The sequence below is a fragment of the Cebidichthys violaceus genome, unplaced genomic scaffold (genome assembly GCF_023349555.1).
Source record: "Cebidichthys violaceus isolate CVI_PGR_0920_01 unplaced genomic scaffold, fCebVio1.0.p SCAF_9, whole genome shotgun sequence".
In the NCBI taxonomy this organism is placed as follows: Eukaryota; Metazoa; Chordata; class Actinopteri; order Perciformes; family Stichaeidae; genus Cebidichthys; species Cebidichthys violaceus.
Window position 1 is genome coordinate 6,727,660 of NW_027176975.1, and position 22,436 is coordinate 6,750,095.

General features: G+C 40.1%; 2 protein-coding genes across 9 annotated transcripts in view; one reads left to right on the forward strand and one right to left on the reverse strand.

The window, feature by feature from the left end:
• Positions 1-18,588, forward strand: part of LOC137866968 (serine-rich adhesin for platelets-like) — a 39,930-nt gene extending 21,342 nt beyond the window's left edge. The window contains exons 9-20 of one of the 8 annotated variants that reach the window (XM_068703288.1): positions 54-3,719; positions 6,163-6,699; positions 10,048-10,136; positions 10,577-10,798; positions 10,949-11,128; positions 11,554-11,653; positions 12,030-12,161; positions 13,474-13,560; positions 13,959-14,057; positions 14,347-14,388; positions 15,689-15,721; positions 16,854-18,588. In XM_068703288.1, coding sequence (XP_068559389.1) covers positions 54-3,719; positions 6,163-6,699; positions 10,048-10,136; positions 10,577-10,798; positions 10,949-11,128; positions 11,554-11,653; positions 12,030-12,161; positions 13,474-13,560; positions 13,959-14,057; positions 14,347-14,388; positions 15,689-15,721; positions 16,854-16,884 — 5,218 coding nt within the window. In that variant the 3' untranslated portion in view covers positions 16,885-18,588. The remainder of the gene's footprint in view (positions 1-53; positions 3,720-6,162; positions 6,700-10,047; positions 10,137-10,576; positions 10,799-10,948; positions 11,129-11,553; positions 11,654-12,029; positions 12,162-13,473; positions 13,561-13,958; positions 14,058-14,346; positions 14,389-15,688; positions 15,722-16,853) is intronic. The other 7 variants (XM_068703292.1, XM_068703291.1, XM_068703289.1 and 4 more) reach the window with 7 other exon arrangements.
• A 1,030-nt stretch (positions 18,589-19,618) lies between these two features.
• Positions 19,619-21,879, reverse strand: LOC137867136 (beta-1,3-galactosyl-O-glycosyl-glycoprotein beta-1,6-N-acetylglucosaminyltransferase-like). The gene is made up of 4 exons (XM_068703573.1): positions 21,556-21,879; positions 21,361-21,454; positions 20,280-20,684; positions 19,619-20,164 (listed from the first exon to the last, which is right to left on the reverse strand). The coding sequence occupies exons 1-4, from the start codon at positions 21,843-21,845 to the stop codon at positions 19,619-19,621; spliced, it is 1,335 nt and encodes a 444-aa protein (XP_068559674.1). The 5' UTR covers positions 21,846-21,879.
• Between the last annotated feature and the right edge of the window lie 557 nt (positions 21,880-22,436).

Below are 22,436 nucleotides of genomic sequence, written 5' to 3' on the forward strand. Positions count from 1 at the left end.
TACAATACAGTGACAGTGGGTTTTTATCTCTGGGTTTTTATCTCTGTATATAGGGTGATGGCAGATGGTGAAGAAGACACAGGTGGTGCAGGAGTTGGTACTTGTGGGGAGCTTGTGAGCCCTGATAGTGGTATGACCACCATCCGCAGCAGCCGCTCTTCCAAGGAGAGTTCAGTGTTTCTCAGTGATGACAGTCCAGTTGGTGAAGTTATAGCAGGAGGAGGGGCAGCAGCAGGGCCAGTAGGACCCTTCCTAAGAAACCCCTCTCCTCTGGGATTGTCATCCCTCTCCCCTCCTTTTCCACCGGAGAGGAGGAAGAACCGCTCTGGTAGAAATAAGAGTGAAAACTTTGACCTTTTTAGTTTTGACCCCCTACATAGCAGTGATCACTCGATGCCAACAAGAGAGGAATCGGTCAATTCTGGAGTAGGAGGAGGTGAAGAAGAAAGAAGAGCAGGAAGCTCTAGCTTATCAGAACTTGAAGAGCTAAGCTTGCTAGATTTCTCTACTCCCAATTCACTGGGCAGGCTTGACAGCAGAAATTCTTCAATTGACCACCATGATCAAAACCATGGGAATGACATGACTGAAACGGTGGTTCCTCCAACCCCAGTCAACAGTGTGGTAGGTAGCCGCCCACCCAGCAGTTGCGGGGTCAGGTTCTTTCCAGAAGATGTGGTTGAAAGGATCAATGGCCTGCAGCACAAGGACAGTGTGTCATCATCGTTGTCAGAGACGTGGGATGAACTTGGCTTTGACACACAAGGAGCATTGTCTTCAAGTGATAATAATGCCTGGAATAGGACCAAGGAATCTGAGAGCCCGCAGAATATTGTGGAGGAAGTTAGAGGGAAAGAGTCATTGTATGATGTGATAGAACAAGAAAGCAGGGAAGAGCTCTTAAAGTCAGAGAATGCCCACCAGAGGGGAAAGAGCCTTGAGCCCCAGCTTAGTCTGATCATTGAGCAAACAAAATCAGAAGACACCTGGAACCCAGATTCAGTATGTAAGGATCCATGGAACCCCGCTACTTTAACTTATCTGCAATTGACACCACCAGAGGAGGAAGTAACTGGAAAATGCAGGGCTGGCATCATGGGAGTGAAAGAAAAAACAACCTCATTGTTGAGAAAGAAAGCAATCCTAAACACTTTAACGCCAGACACATCGAAAGAAGAGGACGAAGGAGTACAAGGGAAAAAAGGAGACGGACAAATGGAGCTCCTAGATTTTTGGACATATTCAGCTCAGAGGGGATTTCTCAAATCAGATAGCGGAACCACCACGTCTTACCCTGAATCACTAGATATGTGGAATATGACAATCCGAGATGACAGTCTATCACCTCTCACAACCCCTGACAACTTGTCTGGAAACTCAGGTTCTTTCTGTGGAGTGAACCCCAATGTTGAGGCTGGTGCATCTGTGGAAAGTCCACAAGAATTATCTGATGGTGGAATGGTGATGTGGAACACCACCATACAGGAAGACAGCTCTTCCACAATAACAAGCCCTGAAGGACCTGAAAATGGAAAGGACCTCAGTCAAATGGGATCATTGGATGCCAATGATTCTCCTGAGACACATCCAAGCAAACAGGTAGAGGAAGAAGAGGCTATAGAGAAGGAGAGAGGTATAAATAAAGTACTTAAGCAGACACCTGAAGAAGCAGGGTGGAGAGGTTATGAACACAATGTAAAAATAGTTATAGAGGCGGCAGAGGGTAGAACACATGGCGAAGAAACGGGTGACGATGACATCCAGAGTTTTCAGAGCCAACAGTCTGTCTTGCAGAACTTAGCATCTGAACATTCAGAAGATGAGACCTCCCCCTACCAAGGCACTGAAATGTGGGACCTACCTGTCCCTGGCATGGTCGCCTCCACTTCAGAATATGACAATGTAGGAGCTGGCACTTGGAGCCTGACATCTTCCCTTGAGACCTATGCTAGTCCTGTAGCAGACATGATACAGCTAGAGGAGCAGTCTAGCCCTTTTGTTGCTGTGACAAAACCTATTCAGATAGATGAGAGTCACAATCAATACCAGAAGGCTGATCCTCTGGGAAAGACTGAATACAGAGAGGACAAAGAACAGCCAACCAACCAGGTGTTCCTATTTGAGGGAACTAATGATCACATGATCAGTAGTGGGGTAAGTTCAATTGAGAGTAATTACAACAACAAAGGTGGAGAAAGATCAGAGGAAGCTGATTGGATAGAGCAACCCAGTGATCATTCACCATTTGTTCTGGTGGACTGCTCCACTGTAACTCAGACCACTTCAGCCAATCATCATTCAAGTCTAGGAAAAGCTGCTGAGGCTCAAATTCAGGCTGACCAATCTTTATCCCCAAGCCTTGTTGAGTGGGGCGATCCTGTTCTGTCGTTCACAACGGACCAAAGTGAAGATGGGCCTGCCCCTGAAAGCCAAAGTGGTCCTGACAATGAGAGAACTGGAAATGTGGTGGGTAAAACATCAGAAATCATGTCTCTCAGCTCCAGCTCCGGGGGGGATAGAGACACACTGAAGTATAGCCCCGACAGCCTTCATCCAGGTAGTCGAGACGAACTCAGATCCAATTCTGATGGAGATTCATCATCAGGCCTAGAAATGGATTACATCATTGTGTCTGGCACAGTAAAAGAAGCTGAGAGAGAGTGGCACAATAGGCCTAAACAGGCTGACAGGCAATCAAAAGGTACAAGAAAGTCCATGGAGACTTTTAGCATGCTTTCCTATGCTGCCACAGTACTGCAAAGCCAGGCCCAAGCTGAAAAAAAAGAGCGTATGGGGAACACAGAACAAAGTAAGCAAAACCAAATCATCAGATGTTCTGACAGTACACTTGGCAAAGTTACAGAGCAAAGTCAAGCTGTCTCATGCACTCATTTCCAAGCAGTTCTTGATAATGACATCAAGCATCACATTGTGCCAGAATTGATCAGTCCCAGCCAATCAAAAAATGACTCTGAATCTTTTCATCAGTCAGATTCAAGACCAACAGGTTGCAGTCAAACACAGGTAGAAGAAGGAAACTATGATGATAAATCAATCACTGTGGCCAGAAGTGTGTCTCCATCCTTAAGATATCCGTCAGATCACTTCCTGAAAACTAGAGAGGAAGTTTATGTCCATTCACAGATCTCAATGGAAGATTCAGATGAGGGTGGGCAGTCACCCTCCGCACCTCCACCATGCCCTACTTCTTTGAGCGACTTTCAAGTCTGGGGGGGTCAGTTAGCAAGACAGAACGTGCCGCAAACATCTGAATCACAATCACCTGTACTTACCAACAGCTCAGTCTCCCACACTAGTTCCTTTATTGGCACCCCATTAAGTGAATCGGGTATTTCTGCTGACAGAGGACTTGGATTACCATTTTCTGGAGATTTGATGGAAGAGGAGAATGATGAGGAAGAGCAGGAAGAGGGAACGTCCCGGCCAAAATTGGCTTCAGAAGTACAAAGTGAGAGGGAAGAAAGGCAACAGTTAGGATCTTCTGATCTGCTAAGTTTCACTGAGCAGCTGATTGAAGGTTCTTCATTTCAACAAACAGATTTACAAACACTTGAGCCAAAGAGGGATAAATACTTACAGAATACGGTGGATTACTATTATGGACAACCTATAAGGACTGTTAATCGTGATAACTGGTCGACTGAACAACAGATTGGAGACCATGAATCTTCACAAGATAGCGATTCACCTTTTTTAAGGTAAGCGATACAACTCAAATCATCTGTCTTAAGTTCTGCGTAATTCTACTTTTTACAATTATGTAAAATTAAAAACTTTTCATAAAAGACAAATTAAAGTTATTAGACAATACACTCATCTTAAAAGGTTGGTTAACCTAAATTTAAATTAATAAAACATATTTTTGTCATGAACATCTACTGTGTATCTGGCCATGCAGATGGTTATGGTTTGATTTTCCATTGTTTTGAGGTATCTAGCCCTGAGATTTCTACCTCCACACTAATACAGTGTAAGTGAATGGAATTTTGTTTGTGTCGATAGGTTACCAGTGAAAGATGTATGTTTTTCCAGCATTCTCCTTCTTGTTAAACTTTTTATTCCCAGGCTGCTAACAGCCAGTGAATGAGGATGTCTATGCACACGTGTCTGTCCTGCACATGCACGCTTACACACTCAAACACACACACACAAACACACTCTCCCTTCTCTGGCGGCATCCCAGTGCTGCCATACTTCGCAGTCGAAATCCATTCTTGCCGTTAGCTTAAAGTCCTTCAGGGCTGCTACAACAAGCTAAGTGTTGCGTTGGCTAACACAAGCAGCTGGCTAACTGCATGATAAAACAGGAAAACATAAATCTGAATAAAGGAAATTTCGACTTTGTTAAAAATACCTAAATAGAATATAATTTTTTTGTTTTTCAAACGTTATAATTTATTTTCTAATATGCTAATCTATGTATCCATCTATCAATCATGGATTTTTTTTTTCAAAGAATATTTTCTTTTTAAATATATTATAAATAACTCTGACATTTGGTAATGGTTTATTTATTTCAACCAATTACAACTTTTTATATTTTGGTCTTCCTTTTGCCTCTCAAAATTAGAGGAGCAACCTCCTCTGCTTCTATGGACCAACCTCTTCTGACATGCATACAAACACATGTGCCAACCACCCTCCCCCTCACACTCCCATATCAGTTTTTGGATCTCTGTAGCTTCCCAATGGTCTGTATGTCAGAGGAATATTAGCATCGCTGAACAGACGCTAAGCTCTCCTAAGGAATTGAGTCTGATGAGCTGTGTGTGTGTGTGTGTGTGTGTGTGTGTGTGTGTGTGTGTGTGTGTGTGTGTGTGTGTGTGTGTGTGTGTGTGTGTGTGTGTTCATGTTGTTGGGTGCGTGACAGGCTGAGACTGACAAAGAGGATGTGAGGATAAATAATAGTGGTATGACAGAAAAATATTGTGTGTCCATAATTGTGTGTATATGTGAGAAAGAAACAACATTTGTATATGGGTGTATTCCATGTGTTCGGCAGCAAGCTTTGATCTGCGACTGTGTGTGTTTAGGTTTATAAATCTGTTTACGCCTCATTAAATATGCATTACCTGCCTCATTACAGCTGGAGCCCCACCACAGCTAATGGAAACAGCTCCCCTAGCTCTCTTACAAGGTGTGGGTGTGCATGTATGCATGCAAACCTGTGTGTGAGTGTGTGCATAGGTAATATCCAATGTATCAGACAATACAAGTTTTCCATGTAGCTTCAACTTTACATTAGCAACAAGTACATAATTATATATTTAACACATATCTAAGTCTCTGTTGTTTGTTTGGTATTGTGTGATGTTTTAAATATTCTGTATGTGAAGCAGACTGTTTACTTCTACAAATGGATGGAATTTGATGTTAAGTTGTAAAGCAGAATCTTATTTCATACTGTTTTTTTGTGGATTGTTAAAAGTACCCCATTGAGTTTTCTTGTCAACAAACTTTCTGTTTACATTCAGTGTTACTCACCAAAACACATTGTGTGTGTGCTTGAGGCCTAACAAACGTGTTGAATGCATTTTCTTCCTCAGAAAACATTTGCAAAGCAAGAGTTTGTAACTTTTGAGACCATTGTTTACATCCATGTTTTCCTTGCTAGCAGTCCTCTTCTTCCCTGCCTTTGCTGAAGCAGTGCTGCATTTCCTGACAAATTACAACCACCTGTCAATCAGTAGAATAATGGCAAGACATGTGCAAGCATGTGTGTCCTCATGCACATTCATGAGAACAAACGAAACCAGGACCCACTTGTAAAAACATTGCTTCATAATGCTACTAGTAGTCAGAAACACCACAGGGCATCTTTAATATGAACCTAAGATTAGAATTTAAACTCACCGGTCTATTGAACCAGCTGAAGAACAGAAACTGCCCAATAACAATTTGATCTTGCAAGCCACTGAATTGTCCTGATGAGAGTATACTGGGCAGTTTGAATCTGTGATTCATATATTATGCACATTATAAATATTATTTAATATATATTAGGTACAATTTGTACATTTAAAAAATACATAGACCATACAAAATACCAGATGCAGATGGATGAAGTTCATTTGTATTTACAATTCTTTCTGAATTTCTCCTTCTTTCTGCACTGATCTCCAATCCCTATTCCCCTAAAAGAAGACACCAAGATGTGACCTCACAGCTTTCATCCCAGCCAACCAACAAGAACGCTGCATACCAGTGGACAGGAAGTGAGAATGTAACTCAGGGTCAAACCCAATATGGCTACAACTACCATCACGTTGACCAAAGAACTGAATACCAGAGCGCCCACCCGGCCTGTGTACATACTAAATCCAACAGCCAGCAAAGCACCACAGATGTCTATGCTGAGTTTACAACTGATGCCACAGCTATACAGTACGGATTTGAGCAGGCTGAGCGCTATTATGAACCTGGTGGTAATGCAGAGTGCAGCTTGGATGATCAAGGTTCCAAGTTTCAATATATAGCTGAAAGCCAGTATGGAGATGACGCCAACTCAATGTGCGCCTCTGAACTCCAGTGCTCTGAATATCAAGCTGATGGCCAGAACCAGTATGAGTCAGACCCCGCTCATTACCAGTTTGACGGACAGCCATTCTACCAATCACATGTCCACCCTGAGAGGGAAGAGTATGTGCCAGAGGGATATGTTCACTTTCTCCTCTCCAGGTGAGCTTTTGCTCATATAGACTCAATTTTGCCCTTCAGTAAGTTCAACAGGTCCTGCACTGTACAAAACTTGAATTCTTAATGCTCTCTGGGATCTAATAATATGTCCTACTGGTATCAGCCAAATGCCTCTTTGTAAGCTTGTCTCGGCCACACAATCTAATTTCAGCTTTTCCACAGGCGAAGAGCTGCATTACTGTCTTTTACCACAAAGGGGTAGCACAGATCATTGTAAAACTGTGATCAAGTCTTCAGATATCTTACATTTGTTTTCTTTGTACCATATCAGCCAAGGATTGACGAGACAAGCCTAAATGAGCCTAAAAGTGTTTGCAGAGGTGGAAAGAGTTTCCTAGAATATTGTACTCAACCAAAAGTACTGTTTCATTAAATACATTTTCCTCAAGTAAAGGTACTTGTTTAAAAGATGTACTTAAGTAGATGTAAAAAGTAGGTGAGTTAAAATGTACTCTGAGTAATCATTATTCGTAATTCGTTACATAATAAAAAGGGATATGATGATATATGATACATACTACTATTAACTAAAAGAGCATCTTTAGGATACAAAATTGATTGCAAGGAATGTCAAGTGAAACAACATAAGCAACATGACCCCTTCTGTCCAAGCCAACAGACGGGCACTATGCAGTTGGTACAAACAACTGATTATCAATTATATAAATAAACAACTGCCTTCCTCAGTGAAGCTTCACAGGAATTAACCAGACAAGAGACATAACTCAGACAGTTAAACAAAATAGATAGAAAATAAATAAAACAAGCTATGGACACAACAGCACTTTAAACTTCTTTTAGAATCAACGGTATTATGAAACATCACCAAATCAGACAATGTGGACACAACAATGTAAACTCCACAGCGGCTGCCGCCATTAACACTCATATTACAGCAAAGTTAAGACTGCACAGTTTGTCCACACCATGCAGCACGCACAAGCAACCTCCACAATCTGCTTCTGGTTCAATTTCCCGGCTTGTTCATTCTCAAAGCATAATATGACCAGTCCACTTAGCCTGTTTGTTCCAGTACAACCAGTCCACTTAGCCTGTTTGTTCCAGTACAACCAGTCCACTTAGCCTGTTTGTTCCAGTACAACCAGTCCACTTAGTCTGTTTGTTCCAGTACAACCAGTCCACTTAGCCTCTTTGTTCCAGTACAACCAGTCCACTTAGCCTCTTTGTTCCAGTACAACCAGTCCACTTAGCCTCTTTGTTCCAGTACAACCAGTCCACTTAGCCTCTTTGTTCCAGTACAACCAGTCCACTTAGCCTGTTTGTTCCAGTACAACCAGTCCACTTAGCCTGTTTGTTCCAGTATAACCAGTCCACTTAGCCTGTTTGTTCCAGTATAACCAGTCCACTTAGCCTCTTTGTTCCAGTATAACCAGTCCACTTAGCCTCTTTGTTCCAGTATAACCAGTCCACTGGGCCTCTCTGGTCCCACTGCGCTCCTCAAATTCAAAGCATTTTGAGTTGAATAAGGAGTATCCATTAGCATGTTAGCATTTAGCATGTTAGCAGACCCAGCGAGCTCCTACTGTACAGGTCAGGTTCAGGTTAGGAACTGCTTGGGTGTTTCACTTTTTGTGCTCACCGGGGTGAATTAAATCAGACATAAATTAAGATAGATACAATGTGTTTTTTAAACTACTCCAAGGTAAAATAGTGCTAATTCTAACCACACTATAATACTTAAATTCATTGTGCTTGAAGTGCTAGCCTTGGCACGTGAACTCGGCCCATGAATGCAAACATTTCTCTTTTGAGGGCACTGATTTATAAGGAATCATTTCCGGAGTGCAGAGTTTCTACTCTCTGGAGCTCTGCCCTCCTGCGGCTGCAGAAACACCTGCCACTTCTGCAGCTGCTGACTAATCTAATTTATCCTGTTCCATTCTCACACCGACTTTTGTTCTTACTTCATAACGGATGCGACTTGGAATGTAGCGAAAGAGGTTACAATAGGCCTAATTGTTATAAATAGATAAATAAGGTAAATTTACAGATTTTAAAAAAAGACTCCAAAAGTACAAATAGCCTACACAAAAAACGACTTAATTGCAATGAGAGTAAATGTAATTTGTTACATCCACTTATTTGTCAGTGCATGGAGTTACAGGATATATATATGGGTTCAAAAAAGGATTAAAGAAGCAGGAATGAGACAATTTATGTTGTTTGGATTATTGTACAGAAGTCCACACTGGTCTAAGATCCCTTATAAGCATAAATTCCAATAGAAGAGATGGAGGACAAAATCCACAGCCCTTGTCCCATGCCAAAATAATCCACTCCAATTTGCAGGTGTGAAGTTTTAAAGTGTCAAGTGAATTCAAGTCTACAGCCTAGTATCATAAATCACAATTTTGCAACTGATCCCTCTCCCTGGATGGACAGACGTGCAATAGATGTCGCATGTACAGACTATTAGACCGACACAATACAATTACAGTAAAGACAATCATGGGGTGTTTGTCAGTCAGAATAGCTCAGCTTCTGCTGCAGCTTCTATTTTTCACATTATCTCTCATCCAAGATGTGTATTTTTGTCTCAATCAAAAGTCAAAGACATGTTTTGGAATCGTTCTTCAGTGTTTGTGTGTGTGTGTGTGTGTGTGTGTGTGTGTGTGTGTGTGTGTGTGTGTGTGTGTGTGTGTGTGTATATACTACAGTGTAGGCATACTTGTTTTGCCCCACTTTGTAATTCTGATGAACTGCCCCCTCTTTGGGATGCACGGCCCTCCCCTGTCTTTTACTCTGTGTGTTTGCGTGCATACACAGCAGACCTTTTCATAATCAAGTGGTCATGTGACTTGATTGTAGGAAGAGTGGTTCAGTCTGTCTGCTGGGAGAAGACAGAGTGAGGGTAAGGTAGGTGTCCTCAGACAGAGATTTTTTGTAAAGAAAGAAAAAAAGCATGTGTGTCTTTGTTTCTGTAATCATGTGTACTGGTTTCTCTGTACTGCTTCCCTCTATTGTTAGCAGGCCGAATGTTAATCAGAGTCGGTTAGAGGGGCTTTGGTTGGGGGGAGGTAGCAACACTGCTCAGTATTGTTTCTTCAGCCCACACGGGCTGCCTGGGAGTGAAGCAGTGAGTCGCTCTCTGTCCGTCTCTGTAATATTTTATGTCCAAAGTCAAATGAACAGATTTGAAACTCTTCCTTATTCAATGTCATGGGAAAAGTTAGATTCATTTTCGTTGTAGATGGTTGTCTTTGGCTTGTTTGGCCCAATACTATGCGTAGCTGTGCCTATGTTGGCAGTGGCAATAGCAATGATAATTTATGTTGTGGCTCATTATTGTGTTTCTGTGCCTCTGAGCAGACACTCCCAACAGGGAGACGGTGCAGCAGGGATGATGATGAAGATGCCCTCCAGTGAGGAAGCTGCTGAGGAGATGGATAACAGAGAAGGTAAATACAAACAAAGCAAGACAATATTCAATGTTACTTGTATAAAAAAGATTTTAGCAGAGAATTATGGAATTAATTATCATGATTTAGGTGACTTACTTGGATGTATTGACAGATGCTTAAACCAAGTAGAAATGTGCTCCCCTTTTATATGAAAACTCTCTTCTGAGTTTTGTCTTCTGTTGCCAGAAAATCACGTGAGATGATAATCTATGGAAATGTCAACTTTTAACACCCTTTAAATTAATTACCTTATTTCATCATTATTCTTTCCAGACTTGCCTTTGTTTTCAGATTGGAAAAAAGGAAAACACCGTAGATGTACCTTAATCTATAGAAAAAAGACAAATGTTTCTTAAAAGATAATACGGTGGATCGACAACCTTTCTCTGAAAAATTTAAAAACTAAGAAAACAATGAAACCGTCTCCCTTTGACCAGATCCACCCTCCTCTGCAGATCTGTCAGGCGGGTCCAACCAAAGGAGAAAGTTGGCCGCTCCACCAATGAATGTGTCACTGGACCGCAGTGAGGGGTCTCTCCTCTCAGAAGATGCCCTGGACACAGAGGACGAGGCGTTGGATACTGGTGATGACCTGGATGTCAACGTAGATGAGCTGGATACACCTGATGAGGCCGATTTACTTGAGTTCAACGAACACGGTCAGACACACACCTCAACACATAATACAAACGGGTCATGCAGACAGACCCACACACACTCACATTGCATATTTTCGAAGAAAATGTACAATAGCAATATACATTTGTTGTTATGTTGTTTTGTAAAACTTGTCTTTATGGCACAAACAGGGGAGTCAGAAAAGTCTAATCTGGGTGCAGAAGCAGCATCAGGTGACGCTATCGCAGGACACAGAGCAGCTGAGGAGAGCAGGGAAAACAGGCTTTGGAGAAGTGTGGTGATTGGAGAGCAGGAGCATCGCATTGATATGAAGTGCATTGAGTCATACAAAAGGGTCATTTCTCATGGAGGTATGCAAATACAAATGCTTAAAACCCATGCCTACCTTTTTCTGCTGTATGTTTCATAGCGTTTGACCATTTGTGTTCTCTGCTAATGCCCTCCCTCCTAATATTCCCTCTTCATTTGTATATTGCTGTTTTTGTTTTGTTTGAAATAAAACATTGAACTAACAATAAGTCAGATCCAGCTCAATGTTAGAAACTACTACGATGAGCTGTTCAGTGTTTTATCTCAAAATGTTTTTGTTTGGAAACTGAAGCTCTGCCCTGCACTTCCCCATATAAACCCTTTTTGCAGTAAAGGTGGAGGTGGGAAAATTGTTAGCAATTTCAAATGTTTTTTGGGAAATCTGTATCATACAGGACAAAAGCACAGGTTGGTGCATATGTAGTGGAAGTGGGACACACTCTCGTTTTTGTGTTAATGTTTTCAGGTTATTACGCTGAACAGAATGCCATCATCGTGTTTGCAGCATGCTTCCTACCGGACAGCGACTGTGACAATTACAATTATGTAATGGAAAACCTTTTTCTGTGAGTAAAGCTACAATACATTATCAGTGGACATGTAAATAAGTCAGGACCATAGGCATTCATTAATATGCTGCAATAGCAACCCTTACTCTTCTGGCAAGGCTTTGCTCCCATTCTCACGGCTACATGAGCACTGGTGGGGTCAGCCACTGATATTGGCCTGAATAAGGCCTAGCTGGCTGGCTGTGTTCCAATTCATCCCAAACATGTCAAATGTGGTTAAGGTTGAGTCAAGTTCCTCCACACCAAACAATGAAAAACATTTCTTTACAGACCTTGTTTGTGAATGCAAGCATTGCGCTGTTGAAAACAGAAATGTCCTTCGCCAAACTATTGCTACATACAGTAGTTGTTGTTTTTTTCATCATCTGTGTAGGTATGTAATAAGTACGCTGGAACTAATGGTGGCAGAAGATTACATGATTGTTTACCTGAATGGCGCCACACCTCGTAGGAGGATGCCCGGCTTTACCTGGATGAAAAAATGCTACCAAATGATAGACAGAAGGTAATATTCACACAAACAAGTGAACAGAAACTGCAATGTATAATATTGTTGTGTTTAACAGACCCAATAACTCATGTTCTCACACTACATTAAACCACACAATTGGCTTATACTCTACCGTTTTGTTTTTTTCCCTTGTAAAAAGCCTTTGACCCTATTTATCTCTAATAATGATATTAATGTTGTTTTTTTCTCTGAGTGGGATCTTATTACATGGGGCCAAGGTTTTGCGTACATATCACATAGTTACTAAGTTTAAATGGCATTACATTACACTGTTATATTATGCAGAATGTCTAAATCAAACAGTAATGACGCATTTCAAATACATTAGTTTGATTAAAAAGAAAGAACGCAACCTTGAATGGGAAAAATGAATAATAAATCATCTTCCCCTTTGCATCATCTTTTATTAAAGTGCTGCTTAGAAAAAAGTACTTTAGAAAGATTTATTCATATAAATAAAGGAGTTTATATGAATAAATTCACGCATGCTCAGCCAATTACATTAATGAATAAACTTTAACTTGCTGATTTGCTTGTATTAGTAGGTTTTCACTGTGATGCAAGAAATAACTATAACTTTGTCAATGTTTGATGATTGTTTTTCTAATTTTGACATAAGTTCCATCACTACTCATCTATAGTTTCATAGATAGGCCAGTAGGGGGCATAGCTATCATACGTTGCCATCTATCTGATTTGGATAAACATAAACCTTTTATTTGTAATGCTCTCAACAACAAATGTGTCAGTGATGATGACACTATGAGTGTCAGAAATCACTCCCTCGTTCAATCATCCACACCCTATATGATAGACAGTTCATTCCATGATTAGTAAATTGAGATTTCTGGCACTTATGAGTCATTATTTTGAGTCATCACTGATGATGATTTTGGCAGACAAAGAAAATTCAACACATTGTATTGTGGGATTGCTAACAGAAGGTAGTGTAAATACGAGAATCAATATGTTTCTCACTCCACTGTGGTAATATTTGATTAATGTAAACATTTCACACTCACATTAAAAAGTCAATCAGTGGTACAATAAAATCTTAACAGCTCAGTAAGTGGCCATTCTCTTTTAAACTACTACTCGTGCTGTTTTTATCTTCTAAAGCTGAACAACTTCTCTGTGTAAAACCATGTACTCTGGCTATCACTGTCTTTCTCCTCCTATTCTAAAGTGTACTTTATATCTGCCAGAAGGAATGGTTAATTCACTTAATTAGTGAATAAGTAATAGTTGTGAAGGAAGCTTTTACGAATCTTTTAACACCACTTCTGCCTCTCGTCTTGTTCAACAGATTGAAGAAAAACCTTAAGATGTTCATCATTGTCCATCCCTCCTGGTTCATACGGACTTTGCTAGGAATCACCAGACCCTTCATAAGGTCTCATTGTTGTATTTACTGTCATATTTAGAGGACACACACATCACACAGGACGGGATGTACATGACAGGTTTTAATTTCAGAAAATGCAAACATTGCACTCTTGCTACGCTACCAATAAATACGTATATCCATGCATGCCACCAGTACGTATGGGAATGAAATTCTCACAACACAACAGTTTCCACAGATACACTATTTCACTATCCCCATCTATGAGCATTCTTTGTGATCTATTTGCACTTGACACCACCACTAATCAAAATACAACACCCTTTACTGTTCCTAACTAATTCCAAGAGGACTATTTGATTACACTGGAAATTCAGGAGTCAGCTAAAGCGCACATGACAGTGCACATCACTGAGACAAAACTTTATGATTTCTGTTTTCTACAGCTCCAAGTTCAGCAGTAAGATCAAGTATGTGAACAGTCTGCAGGAGCTTGGTGAAATCATCCCAATGGAATTTGTCCACATTCCACCCAGCATTGTAAAGTGAGTCAGCCTGTTTCAATGTGTAACACATGCATATACTTATATATGCCACTTTTGTCTTCCACACAAGGTTGAAATAATAACACATTTTCCCCTGGTGTGAAAACTGTTTGTTGGTATTTATCTTAAGATAACGCTTAATGGCACTCTGTCTTTTTATGCTCCCCTCCTCCACTCCAGTTTTGCCTGTTCAAAGTGAACTAAACTAAAACATGTTTGTCAAATATATAGAATAGCTTGTAGCCAGCAGCTGTTTGTGGACTAAAAAAATCTCTCACTCTGCCCCAAGGTATGACGAGGAGAGGGGTATACACAAATTTGCATGCATGAGGTAAATCACCTAACCTGCCTGTATTAATCTCCCTGAAAATCCTTCAACACTGTTTTGAATTTTCTCATGCTGGGATTAACTGTTGACTGACCTTTGGCTGTCTTCTTATCCAACATAAAATGTCTTACTTCTCTCCGTTTGTGATGTGGCTTCCCTTGTGAATTGGTTGATTTCACCTCTCATCTGTGACATTTTTTGTAGAAATCTAATGAACATATGTGCTCCCCAAGCTAGGCAGGTTTGTAATGTGATTTAAGTGCAATGCATAGTGGGACAGACTCCAGTCTACACTGGAAAACACCAATTTCACTTTCAGTATGAAAGGTTGCAAAGGGTTCAGAGTACTTTCTCATAATTGGCAGAAAAATATTTCCGCAGTGTAAAAGAATATGAGGTACAGTATTTTAACAACTGTCGGCTAATTATAGTTTCAAGTGAGATAAGTTACAATATGAGCATGAAGGATTTTTGCAAAAAGCAGTGCCAAGTAAACACATATTAAACCAAAGTCATAACAATAGCAGTGTACATTGTTGTCTATGGCTTTATTGATACCACCACTAAATTGTACCATAGTTAAAAATAGGATTCGTGGCTTTAAGTTATGGCCAAGTTTTAGAAAACTAAAATGAGTCGGTGAAGGTTAAGGAGTCATGTACATGACTACAGGTCACTCATCAGGAAAATGTGAACATTTGAACAAATGACCAAAGCTGTTGTTTTTTCTGGCGAGGACAGTCTCTGTGGAAAATAGAAATACAATAAAAAAGATTTTATGTTTTACGATTTTTATGATTACTTTCAGCCATTTATTGTTAGATCTACAACCTAAATAGAGAAAAGATTCTGTCTGCAGTTCAAAGGCTGCACTCACAAACACAACACTTGCTGATACTTTGGTGGAGATGACATCGTGGAAAAATTAAAGCTATCTAATTCCAACTTTAACCCTATCCATTATTTAAGGGGCCATGACTTGAGACAACTAGAGACCTTGACACTGTGCTTGTAAAAGAAAAAGTGTTGAACTGTTGAAGTTTTTAAGGTTAAAATGTTGGCTCTTTTGACTGGTTAATTGTTGCAGAGCATCTGTGGCTCACTCCTTTGACCCTGATCACTCCCACTCTAGAGCACTGATGCTTGTTTCCCTTTGCTTCCATACATCCTCCTATGGCAGTGTGGACACAGGCTACTAATCCCCAACAACTGCATGTGTACTGACAATATGGTCGCCCTCTTTCGCTTGTTTACCTCCCTCACTAACCTTTGCTCTCTGCCCTCTAACACAATGCTACACCAGATTGGATACAGAATTGCAAGACACTTCAGTTCAGTAAGTAGTGGGCCATTGTTCGAGCGAGTAATTTGAACATAGACAAAGAAAAAAATATTCCTGAATTTTGCCCCAATATTCAATGGACAGGAAAAGAAAATACCCATATTGAAAGAGGTATTGGCCCAAACAAGCAGCATTCAGACATTTCAGAGCTAATTTGAGTTTGCACATAACTGCTCTGCGAAATTTCTTAAGTAGTTTGTCCAGTGGTGATGTGAAAAAGTCCTTGTAAATTGTGTACCTCTCTTTAGCCCTGCATCTTTCTATCACAGAATAACCTGACTGGCCTAATATCGTATCTAGTCAACTAACTGCTTCTAAACCTGCCCAGGCATCAGTGATAAAGATTTGCCAGGACATGAACACATACAGGCACTGATTTTCAAGAGAAAAACGAAATAAATGATTTCAGGTTTACTGTATACATCTCATTACATTGACATTGAACAGATACAACTTTAGATTTTCTCAGGCTAATTTCCCTGCAAGGGAACACAAAAAATGTTGAGCCTCACTGAACTCTCTCATGCTGGTCTGCATGCCTAACAGGGGTTTCTAAACATGTTCATGCTAGCATTTCATTAAAAACAGTGGCAATGTCTTTCAAGACTAACAAAGGCTGTGATAGTAAGAGAACGCTTGACTGGTTTCTGAAATCACCACTTCTGAATGAATGTTTTTTATGAATAAGGAATGAAAGATAATTGATAAAGACAGTAGAATCAAGAGATAAGCATATTTCCAACTTGCTGCAGATCAAACTCATTACTGAGTTTTATTATTTCAGTGTGAACCATTTTTAAAGATACTACAGTGAATAAACCCTATACATCTAAGAGCAGGCCTGGTAGCCGCTGAATAAATACTGATTTTGCAGTGTTGCAGGTAGCAGTATATATAAACATAACTCATGTTCCATTTTGATTACGGTCATAGAATATGTCCATCTGCAAAAAGCTTAGTTTAGCTTTTGCAGAGGCATGCAGTTTATGATCTGACTACTGTTTTTATTTCTCACATATTGTATCATTTTCATTTTCAACCACTCTGCTTTAACTGTTTAATTATAATGCCTTGATGTCAAAAATTGTGGAACAATTATTTCTCTCTCATCTTTTCTCTCACTCAGAGCCGACAAGAGGAAGAACTCTTTTGTTTGACAGTAACAAGATACCTGGCTGCTGCCTATCCTCTCCCCGCATTATGCTGTACTCTACCGCAGAATAACTGAATATAAACCAGGCTGCAGCATGATGTGTACGGATCATAGTTGTTACACCAACAACTAGCAATGGTTTAGAAAGGAAGATGCTGTGGTACAAAACATCAGGAAGTTGCTTGTTCATTGAGGAAAGTACTAACCTGAGGGTGCTGAACATAATACTGTATTTACAGTGCAGAGACTGCCACTGTGCGGAAGGTTAGATGCTTTACCCTGTATTACTGTACATTACACAGCACTTGATCATGTTCCCAATTCTGTTCCTTTTGTTTTCTTTTACTTAATCTTTAATTTGAACAATACTTTGATTCTTATGTAATTCACTTAGGAGGAATTACTAACTTGCTTTATTACATTCATGTAATATCTACCCTGTCAGTTGCCATGTGTACCTTTTGTAACCAATCGTGTGGCTCATGACTCTTTCACCCAATAACCAAACACATGCAAACACAAGTTGTATACAGCCCATTTGCTCACAAATAAAGGTTTGTGTTACTGTACTGTCAATAGATTGCAATGTTAAGAGATACCCTATAGACTGTAACTTTAGGTAGTCAAGGTTTACAAACATGATCCACACACAAAAAATGCTTTCTACTGTCCACATCTGTTTGTAATGGCATGTAAAAGAATCGCCAAACTGTTTTTTTAATAGTTTTTCCGATGGTGTAGGTAGCTCATGCCATTGTGTGTCAACAACTCATACAATCTTTAAAAGGCTATCATTTGGCTGTTATATTAACACTGTATGTCACTGTGAAAAGACTTGCAACATCATATCATGAAGGTAGCAAAATAGCGGTTCTTTATGATGACCCTGAGAGCTCAGCTCACTGCAACCTAATGTAAGAAAACACATGCAAATAGACAAAACACAAGCTAATTAAGAGAATGTATATTTGACAACAAATGCTGCATATACAGAAAACATAAGCAAATACAGAAACTCACTGCAAATACAGAAAATACAAACAAATTGGAAACAAGCTGCAAATTTCAGCACATTTTCATTTTCAGTGTTTGCATGTGTTTTCCGAATTTGCAGTTGTTGAGCTCTCAGGGCCACCGTAGTTATCAGTAGCTGCAGTAATGTGTTGCATGCTTTCAGTTGCTACAGTTCTGATCTGATTACTCACCCAAAAGCAGAATTGTGTACCAATTTTAGTCATAGTTTATCTTAGTGTGTGTGTGTGTGTGTGTGTGTGTGTGTGTGTGTGTGTGTGTGTGTGTGCGTGTGCATGTGTGTGATTGTTAGTGTGTGTGTGTGTGTGTGTGTGTGTGTGTGATGGTGGGGGGGTGAGGAAGAAAATCGAAACGTTGACTGATGGTTAGAGAGGATAGAGGTGGCCTTGGTTGAAGTGTGTTATTTGTTTTTCTTATATTTGAATATGTATATTCTTATATTTGGCTTGCAGGATATTCATTTGTTGTAAAGTATGTCAAATGTTTTACTTCATTAAATTCAAATACACCTCAATAAACACATTGTTCATTGCATCTTGAACCTGAGTGCCCCCAGTGCCGAGCCAGTTGCGCAAACACCAGATGAGAACATGTTAAACATGTAGCAATTTATTAATCCTGCATACCTCTGCTTTTAAGATGTAAAATGAATTATGTATGTTTTTTGTGCTGTTCCTTATTGTCATGTCATCTATTTTGTTTATATTGTAATTGCTTCTATTGTTTATGTTTTTTAGCATGTAAAGTGTCTTTGACTACCTTTTAAAGTGCTATACAAATAAAATCTAATATTATTATTATTATACCCACATAACGGACAGAAGCCCATAGCTCATAAGAAAACCATTTTAACAAACACAAGTGCAACCCCAAGCAACTAAATGAGCACACAACAAAAACCTGAACACCGTACATCTGTGTATAGCGGTGCTAGCAATTTTGCTACATCATGCCACCCGCAACCATAGCAATGGTGCTAATTCTACGCTCTCAAACATTGTTGATTTGATTACAGTCGTTTGTATTAATTTGCTCACTGTCAAGCGAAGCCAGAGTTGTTGTTTAACCAGAGTTCCTGCAACACTGACGAGACGGGAAAGCAATGATCTTAACATTGACCTTCTGGAGTGCTGCCATATTATTTGACTTTATAGGGTACATCCCAAGTCTCTTAATTGCATCCCCGTTTCCCTCACTTGGGTCCTTTCCTTGCGTCTTAGTCCCTCCCACCAGGGATGCATGGAGGAAACCATGCGAGGAGACAGGAACGTGGAAATGACAATTAAGAGACCTGGGATGTACCCATAGATGTCACCACACCAGGCTCAGGTGGGGCTCATTAGCTGCCAATCAACATCCTGAAAGACAGCAAACAGGGCACAGACCCCTAGTGGAAGATAGGGGTCGTCACACAGTTACCCGAGAACATTTCAAATGGCACAGCACCCAAATGGTACCCCAATCAATTTCAAGATTCTGCCTAAGCATGCCTCAACTAAAACCTCTTCAACGTTGGTAATGTTCGGATGTTGTGAAATGATTTGTTAGAGGTTTGGACTGCAGCTGCATCATTCCAAAGGGATATTCACTCCCAATATTGCCTCAAATTTAAAAGATGTTTATTAAGTCATTGTATTTGTGTTTTTCTTATCACTTTGGCTTCTTTACACTGCAAATATAAATCATTTTAAATATCTTAAATTTTTTTATTTTTTTTGGCAAAAAAAAAAAAAAGAATTAAAGTAGCGTTTGAAGTTGTTCTTCGGTGCTGAAAAAATGTCAATACGCCTAAAATAACTCAGTGCCTTGTGTCTCAGATACTTCTCCAAGCAGTAGACAGCAATGGGATATGTGTCTGTGTCAAACTTATTGGCAAAGAGGTGATGCTGTTGAAGCAGCCACTGCAGGTCCCCAGCACCATACACACATATATCCCTGACATGGTTGCCTTGACATTCTGGGTACACCTCCCCCTCATGCAACTGCCACTTCACCAGCCGTGCAATCGCATTGATGTCTGTCATGTCGTATTTGGGGCTGGGCCTCTTTGAGCCAGGAACACCAGGGAGTCGTTGAATGGTTGCCCAGAGAAATTCATCAGGACTGAAGGTGTCTTTGGCCCATTCGATCAGCGCCAGGACACGGTCGTCCTCCAACACACTGCGGATGTAGCCTCGGTTAACCACCATGTAGGCATTTCCTGACATAATAGTCAGGTTGAAGGGAGGTGGCTCCTTTATATTTCCTGTTGGCTGAGACAGTTAAAGCGGTGAGTGAATGTGGTGACTGTCATTAACATCAATTTGAAGCTGCAATGACAAAGTTAATGTCCAAATTATCAATTTAGCCATGTATCGCACATAGTACCTTGATTTCTCCATCAACTATCTGGTGAGCATGTGACACCCTCCACTGCTTGTTTTGAGGCAGTTTTTCTGACTCCAAGCTGTTACTGCCCTTCAAAGATTGCAGTGCCCTGACAATCTCCAAATTGGTTTTCAGAGGGAAATCCTGGCCACAAAGATTTATGAAGTATTTCCATTTTGTTTTAGCATTATAGAGATCATCCATACAGTTAAGATCAGCCTGGACACGTGGCCAAGCAGCATAGACCACACTCACAGCCTGGCTGACCATAAAGACATTCGGGAAACAGGAAGTAATGGCACTGATGGCAGAGAAGACTGAGGCCTCTGATTTCTTGTCCACATGGACGCAATAGATATTTTGAGGTGCATAGATGGCTCGCAGCAGTTGCTCAAAGTTCTGCACCTAGAATATATATATAAAAAAAAAAAAATGTATTCAGCTTCTGTGTATCTTATGCAATGCCATATATTTAATTGTTGTTGCATGCATTTTATTTATGAAACAATTTAAAGGGGGACTCAAACAACTTAGTATTGCTCTTCCATTAGTCAAAGAGACAGATTTATTTAAAAAAAAGTCAGAAGACCAAAATATTGTAAGAACTTTTATTCTCTAAGTTCCTTCCCACACTTCCAAAAAAACCAACTCTTCTATTAGACAGCTGTGCCTCCAAAATGCCCACTTCTTTCAATTTCTACGCATTCTGTTTTAAATGTAGGCCTCACAACACCAAGCTGAGATAACCCTGATAATGTCTTCAAGGTTATTATAAAACTTTGGAAAGACGATATTATACATATATTTTCACAGACTTAGAAGTATATGCCTTGTGACAAGTAAACTGACATTTTATATCATAGAACAAAATGCTAAAGTTTGTGTTCATCACAGACCATATTTAAAGGCATCTAATGAAAAACCCATTGACTTCAAAACGGGGGAACCAGAAGAGCAAAAATGCTAACTTGTTTCTGGGTTTGAGGACTCATTCCTGCAGCACTCGGTTGTTGAAATCATCTACACTGTTTTCAAAGTTATTTGAACTTGAGGTATTTGAATTTAAATTTATGCAACATACCTTATGATGCACAACCATGGAGTAAGCCAGAGGGAAGTCCTCTTCTTCCTTGCTTAATGGGAATGTTAAGTATTTTCTGCTTGACTTGAATTTCCTGAAGAAAATTTGACAAATATTGATTTCTGTTAAATTCAGCACATTGAAAAAATAGTTTACAGTTCTGCAATTACTGAAACCTGTAGTTTAAAGAAACACCTGCAGTCGAGGATTGCATTGATATAATATTCATTTGGGATCTGAACACTCTTTTGGAAGTCTTTAGTGATGGTCAGTAATTTGGCCTGCTCCAGTGCCTCTCTCTCTCCCTGCAGGACTGCTGAACAGTTGCACACATTCTCTGGGCTGCCATCAGCATCTGTATAATCCAACCAGCTATATCTGAAAATGTTACTCGGATCCCGGTGATTTAGCAGGAAAATAATCCATAGTAATGTCAGAGCAACAGTGAACTTTAGCAGCAGCCAGACTTTTTTTTGTGAGATCATTACTTAAGAGAAGTACCTCAACCACTAAAACTAAATTTAGAGTGTGTGACGACCCTCCTCCTATCATGCAAGGTGCCCGGTTGTGTTTAACCTGTTACAGGTGCTGATTGGAGGATCGTCAGCAGGATGAGCCACACCTGTGCCGGTGTGGCTCTGCCTTAAATACCTTCTCCAGTTGGCAGCCGCTCTCTCTGGAAGCAAGACCTTTGTTGATTGGCTTACCACAGTTGTGGCTGTCTTTGTGTAAAGGGCTGTTAACATTGAGTTACTTGTTTTGGCGAGACAAATAAATAGTTTCTTTTGGCTGCCAGCTCATTGTCTCCCTGTTTCTTGTTCCAGTCTCTGAGCCGGGCTGTGACAAGTGTAAGTTCTTTATGTAGTCCAGCTGCACTCAGTCTTTACAGTTCTCTCATAGAGTTACTGATTAATGTTTTAATATCTATGAATTATTATGTGTCTAAAATGATTCAGGCCAACCTGATTGATTACAATAAACTTGGTACATTCACTGCTGAGCTGTTTCATCTCTAATTTAGAATTATTAAAATCTATAAAATAAGCTTAAAATGTCTGATCCAGGCTTCGTCCACT

Coding starts and splice junctions, on each gene's coding strand:
- LOC137867136 (XM_068703573.1), bottom strand. CDS start 21,845: ATGATCTCACAAAAAAAAGTCTGGCTGCTGCTAAAGTTCACTGTTGCT. Junction 21,455..21,555: donor AATGCAATCCTCGACTGCAG/GTGTTTCTTTAA, acceptor AATTTTCTTCAG/GAAATTCAAGTCAAGCAGAA. Junction 20,685..21,360: donor CCATGGTTGTGCATCATAAG/GTATGTTGCATA, acceptor TATATATTCTAG/GTGCAGAACTTTGAGCAACT.